The sequence below is a fragment of the Mobula birostris genome, chromosome 1 (genome assembly GCF_030028105.1).
Source record: "Mobula birostris isolate sMobBir1 chromosome 1, sMobBir1.hap1, whole genome shotgun sequence".
NCBI lineage: Eukaryota > Metazoa > Chordata > Chondrichthyes > Myliobatiformes > Myliobatidae > Mobula > Mobula birostris.
This window is the reverse complement of record NC_092370.1, coordinates 228,989,446-229,011,318: the sequence shown is the minus strand read 5'-3', so window position 1 is coordinate 229,011,318 and position 21,873 is coordinate 228,989,446. Positions and strand designations below refer to the sequence as shown.

Sequence of the window (21,873 nt, the reverse complement as noted above, 5' to 3'; positions counted from 1 at the left end):
CATAACATGACTGAATTCATACTGCAATTTGAGAGGGAGAAGCATAACTCACATGTATCAGTATCACAACGGAATAAAGGGAATTACAGAGGCATGAGAGAGGAGCTTGCCCAGGTGGACTGGAGGAGAATACTGGCAGGGATGATGGCAGAGCAGAGATAGCTGAAGTTTGGGAATAATTCACAAGTTGCAGGATAGATATGTCTCACAGAAGTTGTTCTCCAATGACAGGGGTAGGCAACTGTGGCTGACAAAGAAAGTTAAGAACTGCATAAAAGCCGAGGAAAGAGCCTATAAGATAGCAAAAGTGAGTGGGAAATTGGATGATTGGGAGGTTTTTGAAATCTAACAAAAGGCAACCAAAAAAAAGCTATAAGAAGGGAAAAGGTGAAATATGAGGGTAAACTAACCAATAATATAAAGCAGGATAAGTTATTTCAGTTATATAAAGAGTAAATGGGAGGTGAGAGTTGATATTGGACCACTGGAAAATAATGCTGGTGAGATAGTAATGGGGGACAAAAAAATGACAGATGAACTTAATGAGTACTTTGTATCAGTCTTCATTGTGGAAAACGACTAGCGGTGTGCCAGAGGTCCGTGAGTATCAGGGAACAGGAGTGAGTTCCATTGCCATTACAAAGGAAAAAGTGCTCGGCAAATTGAAAGGTCTTAAGGTGGATAAGTCAGCTGGACAAGATGGACTACATCCCAGAGTCCTCAGAGAGGTTGTTGAAGAGATAACAGATGCATTGGTCATGATCTTTCAAGAATCACTTGATTCTGGCATGGTCCTGGGGGACTGGAAAATTGCAAATGTCACTCCGCTCTTTAAGAAGGGAGGAAGGCAAAAGAAAGGAAATTATAGGCCAGTTGGCCTAACCCAATGGTTGGTAAAGTGTTGGAGTCTATTATTAAGACCATAAGACATAAGACATAGGAGCAGAGATAGGCCATCTGGCCCATCAAGTCTGCTTCGCCATTCGATCATGGCTGATCCTTTCATTCTATCTCCTCCTCAACCCCAGTTCCTGGTCTTCTCCTCTTAACCTTTAAGGATGAGGTTTTGGTGTACTTGGAGACTAATGATACAATAAGTCAAAGTCAGCATTGTTTCTGTAAAGGGAAATCTTGCTTGACCAATCTGTTAGTTCTTCAAGGAAGTAACAAGCAGAGTGGACAAAGGAGAGGCAGTGGATGTCATTTAGTTGGATTTTCAGAAGGCATTTGAAAAGGTACCACACATGAGGCTGCTTAACAAGATGAAATCCTATGGCGTTACAGGAAAGATACTCGCATGTATAGAAAAATGGCTAACAGGCAGGAGGCAGTGAGTGGGAATAAAAGGGGGCTTTTCTGGTTGGCTGCCGGTGTCTTGTGGTGTTCCTCGGGTCTGTATTGGGACTGCTGCTTTTCACACTGTTTGACAACTATTTGGATAATGAAATTGGTGGCTTTGTGGCAAAGTTTGCGGATGATATGAAGATAGGTGAAGGAATAGGTAGTGCTAAGAAAGCAATGCAATTGCAGCAGAACTTAGATAAATTGTAAGAATGGGCAAAAAAGAGGCAGATATCATACAGTATTGGGAAAAATATGATAATGTATTTTGGTAAAAGGAACAATAGTGTGGACTATTATCTAAATGGGGTGAAAATTCAAACATATGAGGTGCAAAGAGACTTGGGAGTCCTTGTTCAATACTCCCAGAAGGTTAAGTTACAGGTTGAGTCTGCGGAAAAGAATACAAATGTAACATTGGCATTTATTTCAAAGGGAATAGAATATAAAAACAAGGAGATAATACTGAGGCTTTATAAGACACGAACCAAGCCACACTTTGAGTACTGTCAACAGATTTGGGCCCCATATGTCAGAAAGGGTGTGTTGTCATTGAAGAGAGTCCAGAGGAGGTTCATGAGGATGATTCCAGGAATGAAGGGGTTAACATATGAGAAGCATTTGGCAGATTTTGGCTTGTACTCACTGGAATTAAGAAGAATGTGTAGGTATCTCATTGAAACCTACCAAATGTTGAAAGGACTAGATAGAGTGGATGTGGAGAGGATGTTTCCTATGGTAGCGGTATCCAGAACTAGAGGGCACAGCCTCAAAGTTGAGGGGCAACCTTTTAAAACAGAGGTAAGGAGGATTTTTTTTTTGGCCAGAGTGTAGTGAATCTGTGGAATGCTCTGCCACAGACTGCAGTGGAGGCCAAGTCCGTGGATATATTTAAAACAGAAGATGATAGTTTCCAGATAGGTCAGGGCATCAAAGGATATGGTGAAGGATGATGTATTGGGTTGAGTGGGATCCGGGATCAGACATGATGGAATGGTGGAGTAGGCGCGGCAGGCTGAATGGCCTAACATAAATAAAGTGTATATCTTATACTTCACAAATTTGCATAATTTGGATACAATTTGCATTACCGTTTTCTCTAGACTCTAACTGAATAGAGGATGCTGATGCAGTTGGAACAACTTCTCCTGATACCAGTGGGCTCAGACTATATGTGCAGGCCCAGTTGTCCGCCAGTTTGAGTCCTTCCAGTGATCAAATGGGGGAGCAAATTCAATGAAACAAATGGCCTAATTCTGCTCCTGGTCTTATGGTCAATGGAATTATTGCATTCTGTTGTCAACAAGTGTGCATGCCACAGCTCTTGAACTCTAACAATCTTACACAGGTTTTAAGGTCATAAGACCAGGAGACATAGGAGCAGAATTAGGCCATTTGGCTCACGGAGTCTGTTCCACCATTCCATTATGGCTGATTTACTATCCCTCTCAAACCCATTCTGCTGCCTTCTCCCTGTAATCTTTGGCAACCTTACTAATTAAGAACCGATCAACCTCCGTTTTAAATATAGCCCATGACTTGGCCTCCACATCATTTGTCACAATGAATTCCACAAATACACCACCCTCTGCTGCAGAAATTCCACTTATCTGTGTTCTAAAGGGTTACCCTTCTATTCTCTAGACCCTCTCCAATGCCAACACATCCTTAAGGGGCCCAAAACTGCTCATAATACTCCAAGTGCAATCTGACCAATACCTTATAAAGCCTCAGCATTATTTCCTTACTTTTATGTTCTAGTCCTCACAAAATCAATGCTAATATTGCATTTGCCTTCCCTGCTACCGACTCAACCTGTAAAGTTACTTTTAGGGAATCCAGCAAGTTTCTTTGTAGCTCTGAGGAGGCTGAAAAGAGCTGGACCATGTACATCCATACCCTCGACCTTCTGCAGATGCGCAGTAGAGAGCATCCTATGCATGGTACAGAAGCAGAACCGCAGCAGACAAGAAGGCTCTACAATGGGTAGTTAAAACTGCTGAATGCATCACTGGCAGCAGCCTACCCACAATCAAGACATATTTACAGAAAAGTGGCAGAAAAAGGCTATAACATCATGAAAGATCCCACCCACCCTTCTCATGGACTGTTCCAGTACCATCAGTGAGTAAGCTACGTAGCATCCATACCAGGACCACCAGAATTAGAAATGATGGAGCTGACTAATTTTATAACTTTCTGCAACTTGTGTCGATCTTTTGCAGCAGCCCCACCCCATAGAAGATGGCGATGCAGCCTGTCAAAATGCTCTCCACAATACATTTGTAGAGGTTTTCGAGTGTTTTAGTTGACAAACAAAATCTCCATAAAGAAAGCTGTCTTGCCTTCTTTATAGCTGCATCAATATGTTGACACCCAGGAACTTGAAACTACTCACTCTCTCCACCTCTGATCCCTCTATGACAATTGGTTTGTGTTCCCCCGACCTGGCCTTCCTGAAGTCCAGAATCAGCTCTCTGGTCTTGCTGACATTGAGTTCAAGGTTGTTAGTGCAACACCACTGAATTAGCTGATATATCTCACTCCTGTACTTCTTTTTGTCACCATCTGAAATTCTGCCAACAATGGTTTTATCACCAGCAAATTTATAGATACCACTTGAGCTGTGCCTAGCCACACAGTCATACGTGTATATAGAGAAGAGCAGTGGGTTAGGCACACACCCCTGTGGTGTGCCAGTGTTAATTGTCAGTGAGGTGGAGATGTTATTTCCAATCCACACAGATTGTCATCTTCCGGTTAGGAAGTCGAGCATCCAGTTGCAGAGGGATGTACAGAGGCCCAGATTCTGTAGCTTTCTGATAAGGACTGTAGGAATCTTATAAACTACCTTACGTATTTATATTTATTTTTTTTATTTATTATCGTGTTTTTTATCTTATTGTGTTTTTATTCTGTGTGCCTTCGGATCCAGAGTAACAATTATTTCATTCTCTTCTACACTTGGGTATTGGAAATGACATTAAACAATCTTGACATCTTCACATTTCTGAATTTTCTCCATTTAGAAAATAGCCTACTCCTTCTACCAAAGTGCATGACCATACATTTCCCTACATTATATTCCATCTGCCACTTCTTTGCCCGTTCTTCTAATCTGTCAAGTCCTTCTGCAGAATCCCGGCTTCCTCAACCCTACCTGCCCCTCCATCTATCTTAGCATAGTATCATCTGCAAATTTGGCCACAAAGCCATCAATTTCATCATCCAGATCACTGACATACAACTTGAGAAGAAGCAGTCCCAACACCAACCCCTGGAAAATGCCACTAGTCATCAGCCCCAACCAGAATAGACGTCCCTTTATTCCCATTCTTTTCCTCTTGCTGGTAATCTAATCTACTATCCATTCTAGTATCTTCCCTGTAATACCACAGGCTTTAATTCTGTTTAACAGTTTCCTCTGCAGCATTTTGTTAAAAGCCTTCTGAAAATCCAAGTAAACAACATCCACTGACTCTCCTTTGTCTAACCTGCCTGTTATATCCTCAAAGGATTCCAACAGATTTGTCAAGCAAGATTTCCCTTTAAGGAAACCATGCCAACTTTGGCTTATTTTATCATGTGGAAACCATAGAAAGGGTGCAGAGGAGATTTACATGGATGATGCCTGGATTGGGGAGCATGCCTTATGAAAACAGGTTGAGTGAACTCGGCCTTTTCTCCTTGGAGCAACAGAGGATGAGAGGTGACCTGATAGAGGTGTATAAGATGATGAGAGGCATTGATCATGTGGATAGGCAGAGGCTTTTTCCCGGGGTCGAAATGGTTGCCACAAGAGGGCACAGGTTTAGGGTGCTGGGAAATAGGTACAGAGGAGATGTCAGTAGTAAGTTTTTTACGCAGAGAGTGGTGAGTGCGTGGAATGGGCTGCCGGCAACGGTGGTGGAGGCGGACACGATTGGGTCGTTTAAGAGACTTTTGGATAGGTACATGGAGCTTAGAAAAATAGAGGGCTATGGGTAACCCTAGTAACTTCTAAGGTAGGGACATGTTCGGCACAACTTTGTGGGCCGAAGGTCTTGTATTGTGCTGTAGGTTCATATGTGCCTCCAAGTACTCTAAAAACCATCCTTAATAATAGACTCCAACATCTTCAGGTCACTGAGGTCAGGCAAAAAGGCTTATAATTTCCAGTCTTTTACTTCCCTTCCTTAAGAGAATGGAAGGTAAAAGTACTTTCCAGTTCTCCAGAACCATTCCGGGATCTAGTGGTTCTTGAAAGATCACTATTAATGCCTCTACAATCCCTTCAGAGGCCTTTATCAGAATACTGCGGAGTAGTCCATCTGGTCCAGGTGACTTCTCTACCTTCAGACCTTTCAGCTACCCAAGGACCTTCTCCTTAGTAATAGCAACTACATTCACTTCTGCACCTCCCCTTGACATTCTTGAATTTCTGGCATACTATTGGCATCTTCCACAGTGAAGACCAACTCAAAATACTTAGTAATTTATTAAGTATATATAATCCCCCCCTTCTCTCTCTCTCTCTATATATATATATACACACATACATACACACACACACTTTTTGTAGGTTGTTGTAATATATTGTTTGTTGTATTTTATATCATATTAGTGGCAATGTGGGTGCACTGTAGCATCATAGCCTGCATAATATTTTGCAGCACCATTTTGCAAGATCAGTATTCAATTCCTGCGTGGTCTGTAAGGAGTTTGTGCATTCTGCCTGTGACCACGTGCATTTCCTCCAGGTGCTCCAGTTTCCTCTCGTATTCCACAAAAAAGACATACTGCTTAGGGTTAGTAAGTTGTGGGCATGCCAGAAGCACGGCGATACTTGTGGGCTTTGTTTTGCAATGCCCAGATCTCAAGAATATTCAATACAGGAATATATGTGATAGACAGTGTCATTTGGTCCTCACTGTAACCCCAAGGAGAATGGTACAAAAGTTCAATTTTACCGTCATTTAACCATACACATGCATACAATTAAACTAAGCATCGGTCGTCTGAGGCCAAGGTGCGAAACACAGTAAATATAGTCATACACAGCAAATATAGTTTCATAAAATAATATTAGCACAAGTTACTGAGTAACATGCTGAAGGCCGACAGGTTGATGTAAAGTGCAAGGTGCATGCTTATGTAAGACAGTGTAATGTTACTGGCATTATTATAATAAAACAAACAGTCATATAAATATATGAAAAATGACCAGTGCGGGATAAAACTGTATCAGTGAGTTGAGGAGGGCAGAGGGGAGAGGGCAGGACATTCAGACAGGGTGTACATGTTTGCTGGGTGACAGCAGGATTTTAAGAAGTCTAACAGCTTGGGAGAGAGGGGGTGGAAGAAGCTGTTACCCAGCCTGATATTACTGGTTCTTAAGCTACAGTACCTTCTGCCTGATGGCAGGAGATTAAAGAGACCGTAGGAAGGATTGGAGGTACAGTGTATACAACGCTTCTGATATATGTCCTGAGTAGGGGAGAGGGGGAGAGTGACCCCCAAAAGACATCATTTTTGGCCTTGCTGCCCTTAAGCATGCCTTTTCTTTCAAAAAAAAATTACAAAGGATAATTATGGGGATAACAAGTTTCAAATACTTCTGATAAGTGTCTGAGATTCCATGTTTTAGAAATAAGACTTTTTTCATAGAAATCTCAGCGTAATTCAATGCTTTTGCATTTAGTAGAGCCATAGAGTTATCAGGCACTATAGAAATAGGCCCTTCAACCTATCTAGCCCATACCAAACTGTTATGCTGCTGAGTCCCACCAACTGCACCTGGAATACAGCATTCCAGCCCACCCCCCACCATCCCTGTACTTATCCAAACCTCTCAAATGTTGCAATCAAATTCATATCTATCACTCCCACTGGCAGCTTGTTTCATACCCTCAACATCCTCAGAGTAAAGCAATTCTCCCTCAGGTTCCCTTAAATTTTTCACCTTTCACCCTAAACCTATACCTCTAGTTCTAGTCTCACTCAACCTTAGTGGAAAATGGTTGCTTGCATTTACCCTATTTATGTTGTTGTTGTTGTTGAGTGTCGTCTAGTCGTTGTCGACTCATGGAAACATTAGTTGTAGTTGTCCATAGGGTTTTCCTGGCAGTAGATTGCCTGGCCTTGCTTCCGCGCAGCTGCTGCTGTTGCCCAGGTTGGGACCTGGCCGGATTCGAACTTAGAACCATCTGCCTCGAGGTCTATTGCTGATGCCACTACACCACCAACCAGCCCCTACCCTATCTATACTCCTCATAATTTGGAACACCTTTGTCAAATCTCCCCTCATTCTCCTACACTCTAGCGAATAAATTCCTAACCTATTCAACCTTTCCCTATAACTCAGGTCCCCGAGTCCCAGCCACATCCAAGTAAATTTTCTCAGTACTCTTTCAATCTTATTGATATCCTTTCTGTAGATAGGCAACCAGAACTGCATACAATACTCCAAATCTAGCCTCACCAATGTCTTGTACAACTTCAACCTAACATCCCAATCCTGTACACAATACTTTGATTTATGAAGGCTAATGTACCTAAAGCTTTCTTTATGACCCTATCTGAATGACAGACCTGTACTACCAGATCCCTCTGTTTTACCACACTCCTCAGTGCCCTGCTGTTTACCATGTAAGTCATACCCTGGTTTGTCCTCTCAAGGTGCAACACTTCACATTGTCTGCATTAAAACTTCATCTGCCATTTTTCAATCCTTTTTTTTTGCAGGTAGTATTTGGATTTGCTGTGAAAACAACCATAAAGCATCTTTACCTCCAGATCCCGGATGCTGTCCAACGTACTCAGTCTCTCTGGTACTGATTCAAAATGGTCCAGTGTCACTTGTGTGCCCTAAATGCAGAACAAACTGTAAGTATACTCAGACTCACACAGTTCGTTCAAACAGACCACAGTAGTAAGACCAACGTGATCAATTAAACATAATTGTGGAACTGTGTGCTGATTATTAACAGTTTACATGGAGGCTAAAGTTCCCCTTCATAGCAGAACCCGTAGATCACACTTCTCATTGGTGACAGAACATATGAGCCAGAGTTGCACAGCAAACAATGCAAAGCTTTGTTCTCTTTTATTAGTGAAAGCAAACATTCAAAGATGCAACTGAAAAACAAAAACTGCACATGTACGGAATCTGAAATAAAATTAGAACAGACGAGAAGTGCTCTGCAGGTCAAATAGCCTCCGCGGAAAAAGAAACTGGCTTAATGTCTCAGGTTGAAGACCTTTTGTTAAATGTGGAAAAGTGGGAAGGGGGAATGGGTTAGAGATGGATAGGACAAATGGACTGTATCTTACAGGGAGGGAGCAGGGTTTCCAAGGTGATACCATATTTACAGAGATATAATTGATAGATAAATGAGGGGGTGGGAGAGAGGGAGAAAGAGATAGAACAAACAAAGGGACATATGAAAACCTGTGAAACATGGGTCAGAGCTGCTTCTGACATGTGAAAAAGCAAAATTGTTGAAGATAGTATTTCAAAATGGCAATGTGGACGTAGAACAGTACAGCACTGTACAGGCCCTTTGGCCCACGATGTAGTGCTGACTTTTTAACCGACTCCAGGATCAATCTAATCCTTCCCTCCCACATAGCCTTCCATTTTTTCTTTCATTCATGTGCCTATCTGAGAGTCTCATAAATATTCCTAATGTAACTGCCTCTTACTCCACCTCTGGAAGGGCATTCCACGCACTCACCACTCTCTGTGTTTTAAAAAAAAACACTTAGCTTTGACATCCCACCTGTACTTTCCTCCAATCCCCTTCACAGTTGCCATTTCCACCCTGGGAAAAAGTCTCTAGCTATCCACTCTATCTGTGCCTCTTATCAACCTGTACTCCTCTATCATGTCACCTCTCACCTTCCTTCACTCCAGAAAGAAAAACCTTAGCTCATTCAACCTATCCTTACATGCTGTTTAATCCAGGAAGCATCCTGGTAAATTTCCTCTGCACCTTCTCGAAAACTTCTATCTTGTGTCTATCAACAACCTCACAGAATCCAGCAACATTGGGCTCACTATTCCCTTTGTCTATCAATCCTTCTGCAACTTAGAACTACACCTTTTTTCCACTTTTCCAATTCTCATTAAGGATCTTCAGATTGAAGCATTAATTCTATCTCTCTTACAAGTGCCAAATGACCTGCTGGATGTCTGTTACTAATTGGCAGGAACGCCCATGATCCTCTCTTGACAGAAAACAACCTTTCATTTTGTTCCGAAGCAAGGAAGACGATGGGATGAGATGTGGTAGAAGGATACAAATGCAGTGAGGAAAAGGTGGCATCATTTTTCAAGCTCATCCACAATAGTCTTTGTACCTCAACCACCTCCTCTCACAAACGTGTTGATCCATGCTGGGCTAACATGTCAGGGCCAGACAGATATTTTGCCAATTTGACTATTCTTCATGGGAGACCTCAGGAAGCAAATACACAAGGGGGTGTGCAGTGATGAATCATTAGTAAGTAAACCACAAACCTGCCACTTTCAATTGAAAGTCATCCAATATTGGAAAGGAATGAAGAAGCTGCTTTACATTAGTTCACTAGGGTTACTAGCGAAACAAACAGCCTTACACACTAGCTCTTTGGCTTTCAAACCTTAGGCTGCTCTGCTGAGTATAACTACTGCAGAACAGTCACCAACCAAGTCCTTCAAGATTATAACAACATGCTGGAGGCCGAGCCTGGGGTTAAACGACCGTGCACGTGCAAGAGTAGGAGAGAAAAACAGGGCACATTTTTGCTATTGTTTGTTGCTTGTTGTGTTCTGTGTTGTTCTGTTGAAACATTATGGGGATGCTATGTTGACACTGGAATGTGTGGCAACACTTGCGGGCTGCCCCCAGTGCACCCTCAGGTGTGTTGGTTATTGATGCAAACAACACATTTCACTGTGTGTTTTGTTGTACACGTGACAAATAAACTTGACTTAATTTACAATGACCAACTAACCTACTAACTGTCACATCTTCGATCTGTGGGAGGAAACCAGAGCACCTACACAGTCACTGGGAGAACGTACAAACTCCTTGCAGACAGTAGCGGGAATTGAACCCAGGTTGCTGGTGCTGTAAAGTTACGCACTAATCTGGGGTCCTCATTCATCATGATCATCACTGAGTCCTGGGTCAATACTGAAGATGGAAGCTTAAAGGTTAATTGGTACTACAGACCGAAGCCTGAAGGTCGATCGGAAACCAGAAGTCAAGGCCCAGTGGACTGAGCCCCTGAGTCTGTGAATCCTTGAAAGCCAACTGGGGATATCAAGAGCCTAATCTGTAAATCTACGAGGAAGGAATGGTACTTGTTTTGCTGTTGTTGCTTTGTCACTTGGTATGCTCTGTTTTTGTTGTGTTCTGTGTTGTTCTGCCGAGCACTGCGGGTGTGTTGGTTGTTAATGCAAACAACACGAGTCACTGTCTTTCAATGTACACATGACAAATAAACTTGAATCTGGAATCATTTGCGTGCTGCTGATAATGTGATGGACTGGATACATACTGCAATAGTCAGGAATAATATCAACATGGGTTTTATAAGTGTGGAAGTGGAGGGTCATCTAATTTCAACCTGGACTTCTAAATCCAGTAAGTATTGACCATGTGAAGGAAAGCTTCACTGTGCCTCTACCTCACGGTGTCCTGAAATGGAAAGCATGCCAGCTTTCAGTAATCCAATGAGCACAGCATGCACTGAAAAAGCTCATGAAACGGTTTATTTTAACCAGACCCCCAGACATGCTTTTTTACAGTAGCTGGCCAGAGAACACATTAAGATCTGTGCAAGTGACAACATACTACAAAGGTAGAAGATCAGAAGTAAAGAAGGAGAGAGAGGGCAGGTCATTGGCACACAAACCCTGCATTGGACAATGATATCTTCAGTGTGAAGGTGCCTACACTCGTCTTTAAATAGCATCTATAGTCTAAGGTTAGGTATGGAAGGATGAAAGGATACACAACAATTATTCATGAATTAGATGCTGTTAAAGGCAACATCAAAGAAATAGGCTAAAAGAGCTCTTTTAAAGAGACAAAGGCATTTGCAGGGAGATGTTCAGAGCACAGCTAGTATTAATTATATTAGATTAGATTAAAATAGATTAAATTAGGTTAAATTAGATTAGCCTTTCCACTTTGGAACATACAGTGAAGTGTTTCATTTGCATCAAATCAAATCAGCAAGAATTGTGCTGGGGCAGCCTGTATTGTCACCATGCTTCCGGCACCAACATAACATGCCCACAATTCAGTAACCCTAACCATATGTCTTTGGAATATGGGAGGAAACCCATGCAGTCACGGGAAGAACATACAAACTCCTTACTGACAGTAGTGAAATTGAACCCGGGTCAATAGTGTTACAGTACTGCTACACCACTGTACCACCCCTTCTGCCACTGATGGTAGAAAAGGGATAGAGATATTACAAAGAAGGCCTGAGTGAAACGTTGTCATTCAATGGCACATTGACAAGGATATTAAATTTAGCATGTTGTTGCCACTGAACTAATGTAAGGCATTATCTAAAGTTGTGTATCAGTTGAAATTAGAATGTGACTAATTCTATTCTGGATAAATCCCACTTGTGATTGATGTAATAGAGTGAGTAGAGGAGGTGAGGCATGTTTTACAGATATCAAAGTAGATGTTAATTCATCATTCCAACAATAGTGAACTGGAGGCAGAGACAGAGATGGGGAATAGCAAGAAATGGCATCAATAGTCCTGACAAAAGGTTTTTGTCTCTGTTTCTCTTCCCACAGGTCAAAGTCAAATTGAATTTACTACCGAAGTACATGCTGTATGTGTCACCGTATATTACTTTGAGATTCATTTTCGTGCAGGCATTTGCAGGAAAATAAATATAGTACAATTTATGAAAATCTGTACATAAACAAATACTGACAACCAACCAATGTGCAAAAGAAGACAAATTGTGTCAATAATAAATAAATAAATAGATTAAATATAGATAAATAAATAGGCAGATGGATGAATAAATAAATGTGCAAGTAAAAAAATAAACAAACGGATAGATAGATAAATGGATGAATGAATGAATGAAAAATCATTAAAAATGACAACATGAGTTATAGAGTCCTTGAAAACAAGTCCATAGGTTATGAAATCAGTTCAGTGTTGAGATGAGTGAAGTTATCCTCACTGGTTAAAGAGACTAATGGCAGTAGGATAGTAACTGTTCCTGAACCTGGTGGTGTGGGACTCAAGGCTCCTATATTTCCTGTAGCAAGAAGAGAGCATGATTGGATGACAGGAGTCCATGATGATGGATGCTGCTTTCTTGTGGCAGTGCTCCTTGTAAACGCGCTCATTGATGGGGTGGGCTTTCCCTGTGATGGACTGCTGCATATTCCCTATGGTTTCTGTTTTTGCTCTTGATTTTTTTTTCATTTTCATGGCTCCGATAGGATAGGACTTTCAGGGAGCTAGTATTAGCACGAGGGACTGTAGTTGCTCTTTTGTATTGTGAAGGTAGAACTGTACTATTGTAGACCAGAGAAATAGTTTTGAAGTTTTGTGCGGATCATAAAAATAGCAAAGAAGGAAAATAATTTCAGAAGCTTGCATTGGGGAATTTTCTTGCTTTCTAAGGTTCCAGTCCAATGAGAAAGGAGGTATTTCTGCATCTGAAGAATCCCTCACTGAGGATCTGTCAAGAGAGGAATATACACAGTGGCGACTTTATTACATGCAGGAGTGAAATCCAGTGTGGTCTTCTACTGCTGTAGCCAATCTACTTCAAGGTTTGATGTTTTGTGTATTCTCAATAACTATTACTTATGTGTTGCCTTTTACATATTGGTTATTTTAATTTATTATCGAAGTTTATATATACTTTGATAATATATTATTTTCAACTTTGAACCTTTTTTGAACTGTTATAACAGTTAGTTATTTGAGTTACTGTCACCTTCCTGTCAGCTTGAACCAGTCCAGCCATTCTCCTTTGACCTCTCTCATTAGCAAGGTATTTTTGCCCACAGAACTGCCACTTTCTGGATGCTTTTTGTTTTCTGCACCATTTTCCGTAAACTTTGGAGACTGTTGTGCATGGAAATCCCAGGAGATCAGCAGTTTCTGAGATACTCAAACAATTCTGTCTGGCATCAACATTCATTCCACAGTCAAAAGTCACTTAGATCTCATTTCTTCCCCATTCTGAGGTTTGGTCTCACAACAACTGAAGCTCTTGACCATGTCTGCATGTTTTAATGCACTGATTCTCTACCACATCATTGGCTGATTAGATATTTGCATTAACAAGTAGGTGAACCTGATGAAGTACTGACTAAGTGTATAGGGAAGAGTGGTCAAGGTAAATAAGCTTTAAATAAACAATGGGAAAGGAATAGGGACAATTCAAAGTGAAAATATTTAGTTAAAGTTCAAAGTAAATTTATTATCAAACATTGAAAAGATGGCTACACTTAGATTAGTCACCAGGTTTGGACACGCCACAAACTAGGTTCGTGAGTCAAAGGTAAGTAAAAAATTGCAGAGCTATGGACCAGAATCGTCCAAATGTACTTTGATATGGCACCTGTATCGATTACAGGATTTGGAATGTTATATTGAAGTTGTATAAGACATTGATAAAGAAATATTTGGAGTATTGTGTACAGTTCTGGTCACCTACCTAAAGGAAACATTAAAAGAGTGCAGAGAAAAATTTACAATGATGTTGCCGTAATTTGAGGACCTGAATTATAAGCAAAGGGTGACTATGTTAGAAATTGTTTCCATGAAGCACAGGAGATTGAGAGGAGATTTGATAGAGGTATACAAAATTATGAGAGGTATAGACAGAATAAATGCAAGCAGGCTTCTTCAACTGAGGTTGGATGACTATACTTAGAGGTCATATGTTAAGGGTTAAATGTGAAATATTTAAGAGGAACATGAAGGAGAACTTCTTTACACAGAGGGTGGTAAGGATGTGGAATGAGCTGCCAACAGAAGTGGTCGGTGCAGGTTCAATTCCACCTTTAAAGAGAAATTTGGTTAAATACATGAATGGGATGGTCATGGAGGGTGAGAGTGCAGGTGTAGGTTTGATGGGTTGGGCAGAATAATAGTTCAGCATGGACTAGATGGGCTGAAGGGCCTGTTTCTGTGCTGTAGCACTCTATGACTCTAAATGCAAATGTTGAGCTCTTGTTCAAGAACACAATGGAAGAATAAATCCAACAATCACTGACCAGTCAATTAAATCTCAGCAGGATCAGAATCAGGTTTATTAACACCGGCATGTGACGGGAAAGCTGCAAAAAATAGGCTGAGGCAATATAAAAAAGCCAGCACAGAGAATTAATAAAGAAATCCCAGACCAGATTTGCAAAAAAATCGAAGGATACCATACCGTACAAACATCTTTGGCACATATGTATAGCCAGGGTGCCTAAAACTTTTGCACAGTACAGTATCGTATTTGTCAATCTAGAGCAGAAAGCAAGTTTGTAAATCTGGTGGGAGCAAAGGGTGCTGGGAATGACAAGGGTAGAGCACCATGGGAGGGGTGTGGTGTCAGAGAAGGAGTGCCAGAGGTGGAGGGTGGCACAGGTGCAGACACATCAGCCCTGAGACAGCAGCCAAGGTTATTTGAGGCCAAACAATTGGTTTATTGATCATTACAGAATGTCCCTCTGGTGCTTCCCACTACTCCCTCCCCTCTCCATATCAGAATCAAGTTTATTATCACTCGCATGTAGTGAAATTTGTTTCTTTTTGCAACAACAGTACAACGCAATGCATAAAATTACTACAGCACTGTGCAAAAGTATATGTGCCTAAGACTTTTGCACAGTACTGCAGATGCTGTATAACTAATTTGATTAAATGTTTTGTTCAGTTAACAGACAGTGCAATGGATGAATATTTACTAAATGTACTGTACAATTCATTGATTTGACAGTTTGTTTACACACTATCATATTTTTGTCTTAGTAATTTTATCAGAATCAGGTTTATTATTTCCAGCATGTGTAATGAAATTTGTTAATTTATCAGCAGCAGCTCAATGCAATACATAATACAGAAAAAAAAATAACAATAAATAAGTAAATCAATTACAGTATATGTACACTGAATAGATTAAAAATCGTGGAAAGAACAGAAATAATATACATTAAAAAGGTGAGGTAGTGTTCACAAGTTCAATGTCTATTTCGGAATCAGATGGCAGAGGGGAAGAAGCTGTTGCTGAATCACTAAGTGTGTGCCTTCAGGCTTCTATATCTCCCACCTGATGGTAACAGTGAGAAAAGGACATGCTCTGGGTGCTGGAGGTCCTTAATAATGGACGCTGCTGACTAAATTTATGACCCTCTGCAGCTTCTTTCGGTCCTGTGCAGTAGCACCTCCTCCATACCAGACAGTGATGTAGCCTGTCAAAATACTCTCCACAGTACAACTATAGAAGTTTTTGAGTGTTTTTGTTGATAACAAATCTTTTCAAACTCAAATGAAGTATTGTCACTGTCTTGCTTTCTTTATAACTGCATCGATATGTTTCGCTGAACACCTATGCTCTGTCCACTAGAGAAAGCAGGATCTCCCAGTGGCCATACATTTTAATTCCACGTCCCATTCCCATTCTGATATGTCTATCCATGGCCTCCTCTACTGTCAAGATGAAGCCACACTCAGGTTGGAGGAACAAAACCTTATATTCCATCTGGGTAGACTCCAACCCGATGGCATGAACATTGACTTCTCTAACTTCTGTTAATGCCCCTCCTCCCCTTCTTACCCAACCCTCCTTTATTGATTTATTTATTTATTTATTTCCACTTTCTTTCTCTCTCTCCTTTTTCTTCCTCTGTCCCTCTCACAATAACTCCTTGCCTGCTTTCCACCCTCCGGGCTCCCCTCCCCTCTCTCCCCAGGCTTCCCGTCCCATGATCCTCTCCCTTCTCCAGCCTCATATCCCTTTTGCCAATCAACTTTCCAGCTCTTAGCTCCATCCCTCCCCCTCCTGTCTTCTCCTATCATTTTGGATCTCCCCCTCCCGCTCCTGCTTTCAAATCTCTTACTATCTCTTTTTTCAGTTAGTCCTGACAAAGGGTCTCGGCCCGAAACATCGACTGTACCTCTTCCTATAGATGCTGCCTGACCTGCTGCGTCCCACCAGCATTTTGCGTGTGTTGCTTGAATTTCCAGCATCTGCAGATTTCCTCGTGTTTGCGTTGATATGTTGGGACCAGGTTAGGTCCTCAGAGATTGACACCCAGGAATTAAAACTACTCACACTCTCCACTTCTGATCCCTCTATGAGTATTGGTATGTGTTCCTTCATTTTACCCTTCCTGAAGTCAACAATCAGCTCTTCCGTCTTACTGACGTTGAGTGCCAGGTTGTTGCTGCGACACCACTCCACTAGTTGGGATATCTCTCTCCTGTACGCCCTCTCATCTCCATCTGAGATTTTACTAACGATGGTTGTATCATCAGCAAATTTATAGATGGTATTTGAGCTATGGCTAGCCACACAGTAATGGGCTAAGCACACACCCCTGAGGTGCACCAGTGTTGATCGTCAGCGAGGAAGAGATGTTATCACCAATCCACACAGATTGTGGTCTTCTGGTTAGGAAGTCGAGGATCCAGTTGCAGAGGGAGGTACAGAGGCCCAGGTTCTGAATCAGGATTGTGGGAATGATGGTATTAAATGCTGAGCTATAGTTGATGAACAGCATCCTGACAGAGGTGTTTGTGTTGTCCAGGTGGTCTAAGGCCGTGTGAAGAGCCATTGAGATTGAGTCTGCCATTGACCTATTGTGGCGATAGGCAAATTGCAATGGGTCCAGGTCCTTGCTGAAGCAAGAGTCCAGTCTAGTCATGACCAAGCTCTCTCACAGCATTTCATCATTGTCGATGTAAGTGCTGCCGGGCGATAGTCATTAAGGCAGCTCACATTATTCTTCTTAGGCACTGGTATAATTGTTGCCTTTTTGAAGCAAGTGAGAACTTTCACCCGTAGCAGTGAGAGGTTGAAAAATGTCCTTGAATACTCCTGCCAGTTGGTTGGCATAGGTTTTCAGAGCCTTACCAGGTACTCCATTGGGACCTTCCACCTTGCGAGGGTTCACCTTCTTTAAATACAGCCTAACATCAACCTCTGAAACAGAGATCACAGGGTCATCGGGTGCAGCAGGGAACTTCACAGCTGTAGTTATATTCTCCCTTTCAAAGTAAGCATAGGAGGCATTGAGTTCATCTGGTAGTGAAGCATCGCTGCCATTCATGCTATTGGGTTTTGCTTTGTAAGAAGTAATGTCTTGCAAACCCTGCCAGAGTTGTAGTAACTTAGTCTTAAATTACATGGCTGATTTAATGGAGCACTAATACATCTGTAGCTAAACCAGCAGAAAAAATGCATTTAATTCATGGTAAGTAAACACTGAGTAAAAATTGGCCAAAATTTGACTAATTGCATGCCTTAAGACCAAGGGGCTGTCTACTGAACAGGTTTTAAGATCAAGGAATTGCTGGAAAAATTATTTAAACAGACAAATTTTAACATTAATTAAAATGTTAAGTTATTTATAAAGTTGGAGCTTGATAACTTCCTTATCTGAAGACTTGTGGTTGGCTGTCAAAAACACTTATAGACATAAATAATAACCAAGTCAAAATTTATATACAACATTTGAAAGCTTTAATTGGGCAATTGTGTCTACTCTAAAATCTGCCCATCAAATTTTCAGGATTCTGATTAACTCTGATGTTGCTCTGCCAAGAATTCTTTATCGTGGTAACAGCCAACTATCAAGCAAAACTGCATTGCATTAATGACAATAGGTTGGTTCATTAAATAGAGCATTTAATAAACTTCAAAGATTCAAAGTACATTCATTATCAAAGAATGTACATATTATACGACCTTGAGATTTGTTAGCTTACAGGTAGCCACAAAGCAAGAAACCTGAAAGAATCCAATTTTATAAAATAAAAGACCAACACCTGATGCGGAAGAGTAAGGAAAAAAAAACACACAAAACATGTGAACAATTGAAGTGAGCAACAACAGACAAATCGAGTCCTCAGATCTAAACCCTGAAGCAGCCACGAGTAGGCCCAAAGCCTTGCTTATCAGTTCATCACATTTGCGGAGCACAGCAGCTAAGACAGTATTCATAGCCTCAGTGCCATGGAGAGAGCAGTGACCCACCGTGGGGAGCGAGCGAACTTGTCTCTTGCTTTGGATCCCAACACCCTGTCTTTACAGTCTACCTAGGCCAGCGTTTAAATTGACCAAACAGCCGATCATAGCTCGCATTCTAACTAGAAAGGTTCTGGTACTGTTGAGAGAGGAGTGAACAATGCAGAGATCGAGTGAAGTTGGCTCTTATCTCCAATCTGGGCCGGCGTTTAAGTTGTCTAAACAGCGGATTGTGCCTTGTACTACGACAAGGCTACTCTGAAGGGCTTGAGGCCTAGACCACGCAGCCTAGCAACTCACTTCAAGCCCACATTACACCGACCAGCCCGAAGCTGCTCTCAAGCTCTTCAAATCATTTTGGCGCCCAGAGCAATCCAACCTCCCACCAAGGTCAGTTGTACGGGCATCAGAAGGGGCATTTAGATAGTGGAATTGATGGTTTTGTGGCAAAGTTTGTGGATGATATGAAGATAAGTGGAGGGGTAGGTAGTGCTGAGGAAGCAATGCAATTGCAGCAGAACTTAGACAAGTTGGAAGAATGAACAAAAAAGTGGCAGATGGAATACAGTATTGGAAAATGTATGATAAAGTATTTTGGTAAAAGGAACAAATTCAAACATCAGAGGTACAAAGGGACTCGTGCAAGACTCCAAGAAGATTAAGTTACAGGTTGAGTCTGTGGTAAAGAAGGCAAATGCAATGTTTATTTCAAGGGGAATAGAATATAAAAACAAGGAGATAATGCTGAAGCTTTATAAGACACTAGTCAGGCTGTACTGAGAATACTGTCAACAAGTTTGGGCCCCTTATCTCAGAAAGGATGTGTCCAGATGAGGTTCACGAGGATGATTTCAGGAATGAAGGGGTTAACATATGAGGAGCATGTAGCAGCTTTGGACCTCTACTCACTGGAATTTAGAAGAATGCATAGGGATCTCATTGAAAATTACCGAACATTGAGAGGACTAGATAAGATGGATGTGGAGAAGATGTTCCCTCTGCTGGGGTATCCAGAACTAGAGGGCACAGCTTCAAAATTGAAGGGTGACCTTTTTGAACAGAAGTAAGGAAGCCAGAGAGTGGTGAACCTGTGGAATGCTTTGCCTCAGACTGTGGTGCAGGTCAAGTGCATGAGTATATTTAAAGCAGAAGTTGATAGATTCCTGATTAGTTAGGGCTTCAAGGGATATGATGAAAGGGCAGGTGTATGGGGTTGAATGGGATCCGGGATCAGCCATGATGAAATGGCAGAGCAGACTCGATGGGCTGAATGGCCTTATTCTGCTCCTATGTCTTATGGAACTGCTCTACCCCAACTTCTCCAGTCCGAATGGCTCACTCCATCTGCAACACACCAGCCCCCTAACTCATCCCCAGAACTCGCCTCATTATCACTCGCCCCCTTACTGTTTGTGGCGAGAATTTAATAAAATTTACTTCAGAAAAGGTAGTTTTAGTGATGTTTTAGTTGAACTTCTTGCCATTTGAACTATCAATAAGCTGACACATGCATTTGGTAGCGCCATCTTAACCATAAGTATCTTTGCTGTAAACAGGATATACTGTAGATTGTATGATCCAAGCAGGGTTGCGTCAATCTAAGTTGCTGTAGGTGAAATTTTTGTACATTTGACTCAGTAACCTTGTTTGTGGACTGGTGACTAACCCAAGGGGTCAGGACAAGCCTTTGCAACTTGCAAGGAGGGGATAGGCAGAATTGATCCCCTGTACGTAAGGGGAAAAGCTCCTCCAAAGATTGCTGGGTCAAATCACTATTTGAAATCTTCTAGAGGTAGAAAATATACATATAGATAATAATTAAAATGTGGAGCAACACAAATGAGGATGATCATTCCCATCATAAGGGCAACAAAAACATGGTTTAGGTGAGAGGAAGGTGTTTTAAAAGGGATCTGAGCTGTAAGTTTTGTTTTACATACAGATATCTGGAACTCTCTGACAAAGGAGGTAGTGGAGTCAGGGACAATCACTGCTTCTAAGGGACATTTAGACAAGTACTTTAGCAGGACTGGTGGAGAAAAGGGATGAGTGAAGATGGCAAAAAGAGGGTGGCATGGACACGATGAGTCAAAGGTCCCGTTTCTATCCTCTACAACAAAATGACTGTGAATCTATTATTTGAACATCATAATCTCTGATGTGATTATCTTCAAAGTCTGGGTTAGACAGATATACTGACATGCGAGCTGAAGTTACAGTTGCAAATGTGTAATAGGATCATTGGGCTACGCAGATCACATTCATACAAGATAGTTCATACAGTTTATTATATTATTCTTATTTGTAATATTTAGCCAATCTTAATAAACTTTTAAAGGGGTTTTCCATTGTGCAAATCAATGAGCTTCAACTAGTTTTAACCTACCCAGATGGGTTCAGGTCAAACTGAGAAAACAAATTTAAGAGGCATCTATTTACGTGAAAAGGCCAGTCACAAAACATTTGAAAGAAAAAGGTTTGCTCTATTTGTCACATGTACATTAAAACATCGAAACATACAATTAAATATGTCATTTTCATCAAATGATATCAGGGATCATGCCCACAAGCGTCACCATGCTTCCTGCACCAACATAACAGGTCCACAACCTGCTGACCCTAACCCTAAATCTTCAGAATGTGGGAGGAAACCAGAGCACCCAGAGGAAATGGGAATAATGTAAAAACTCCCTACAGAGTGGCAGGAATCATATCTCGATTGCCGGTGCAGTAAAGCATTTGCGATAGCCGCTACGTCGTGCATGCGCGCGCGCGCGCGCACGCACACACACACACACACACACACACACACACACACACACCACACACATCACAAAGACAAACACTCTGAGAAAGTACTCACTGTTTCCAAATCTGCGATCCGATCCTATACAAAATAAATGAAAATATGAATCACCCAACCTGCTCTTAAATATTTGACATCTATACATGAACTAAACCGTTATAACTTAAAAGCAAAATTAGACACACTAAAAGTACACAGTTATTATCAGCATCTTTAGATGGAAAGCACAAGTCTATGTTTTTGAAGTAAAGTGAGTAATCATGGTTTGTAGCATTCTACCTGAAAGGGTGGTAGAAGCAGATTCAATAGTAACTTTCAAAAGGTAAACAGAGTATGTACAGGAGAAGTAAATCAGAAACACAAGCGATTCTGCAGATTCTGGGGATCCAGAGCAATACACACAAAATAAGACCAAAAGACCATAAGACATAACAGCAGAATTAGGCCATTCAGCCCATCAAGCCTGCTCCGCCTTTCCATCATGGCAGATCCCATATCCCACTCCACTCCATACACCT

The 21,873-nt window shown here is 41.4% G+C and overlaps 1 protein-coding gene across 6 annotated transcripts in view; it reads right to left on the bottom strand.

Moving 5' to 3' along the window:
• The window catches only part of LOC140205546 (centrosomal protein of 128 kDa), a 642,143-nt gene that overhangs the window by 85,026 nt on the left and 535,244 nt on the right, over window positions 1-21,873 (bottom strand). For all 6 annotated transcript variants that reach the window (XM_072273171.1, XM_072273204.1, XM_072273166.1 and 3 more), the window contains 2 exons: window positions 21,413-21,436; window positions 8,110-8,187 (listed from right to left, as the gene is read on the bottom strand). In XM_072273171.1, the coding sequence (XP_072129272.1) occupies window positions 8,110-8,187; window positions 21,413-21,436 (102 nt within the window). The remainder of the gene's footprint in view (window positions 1-8,109; window positions 8,188-21,412; window positions 21,437-21,873) is intronic.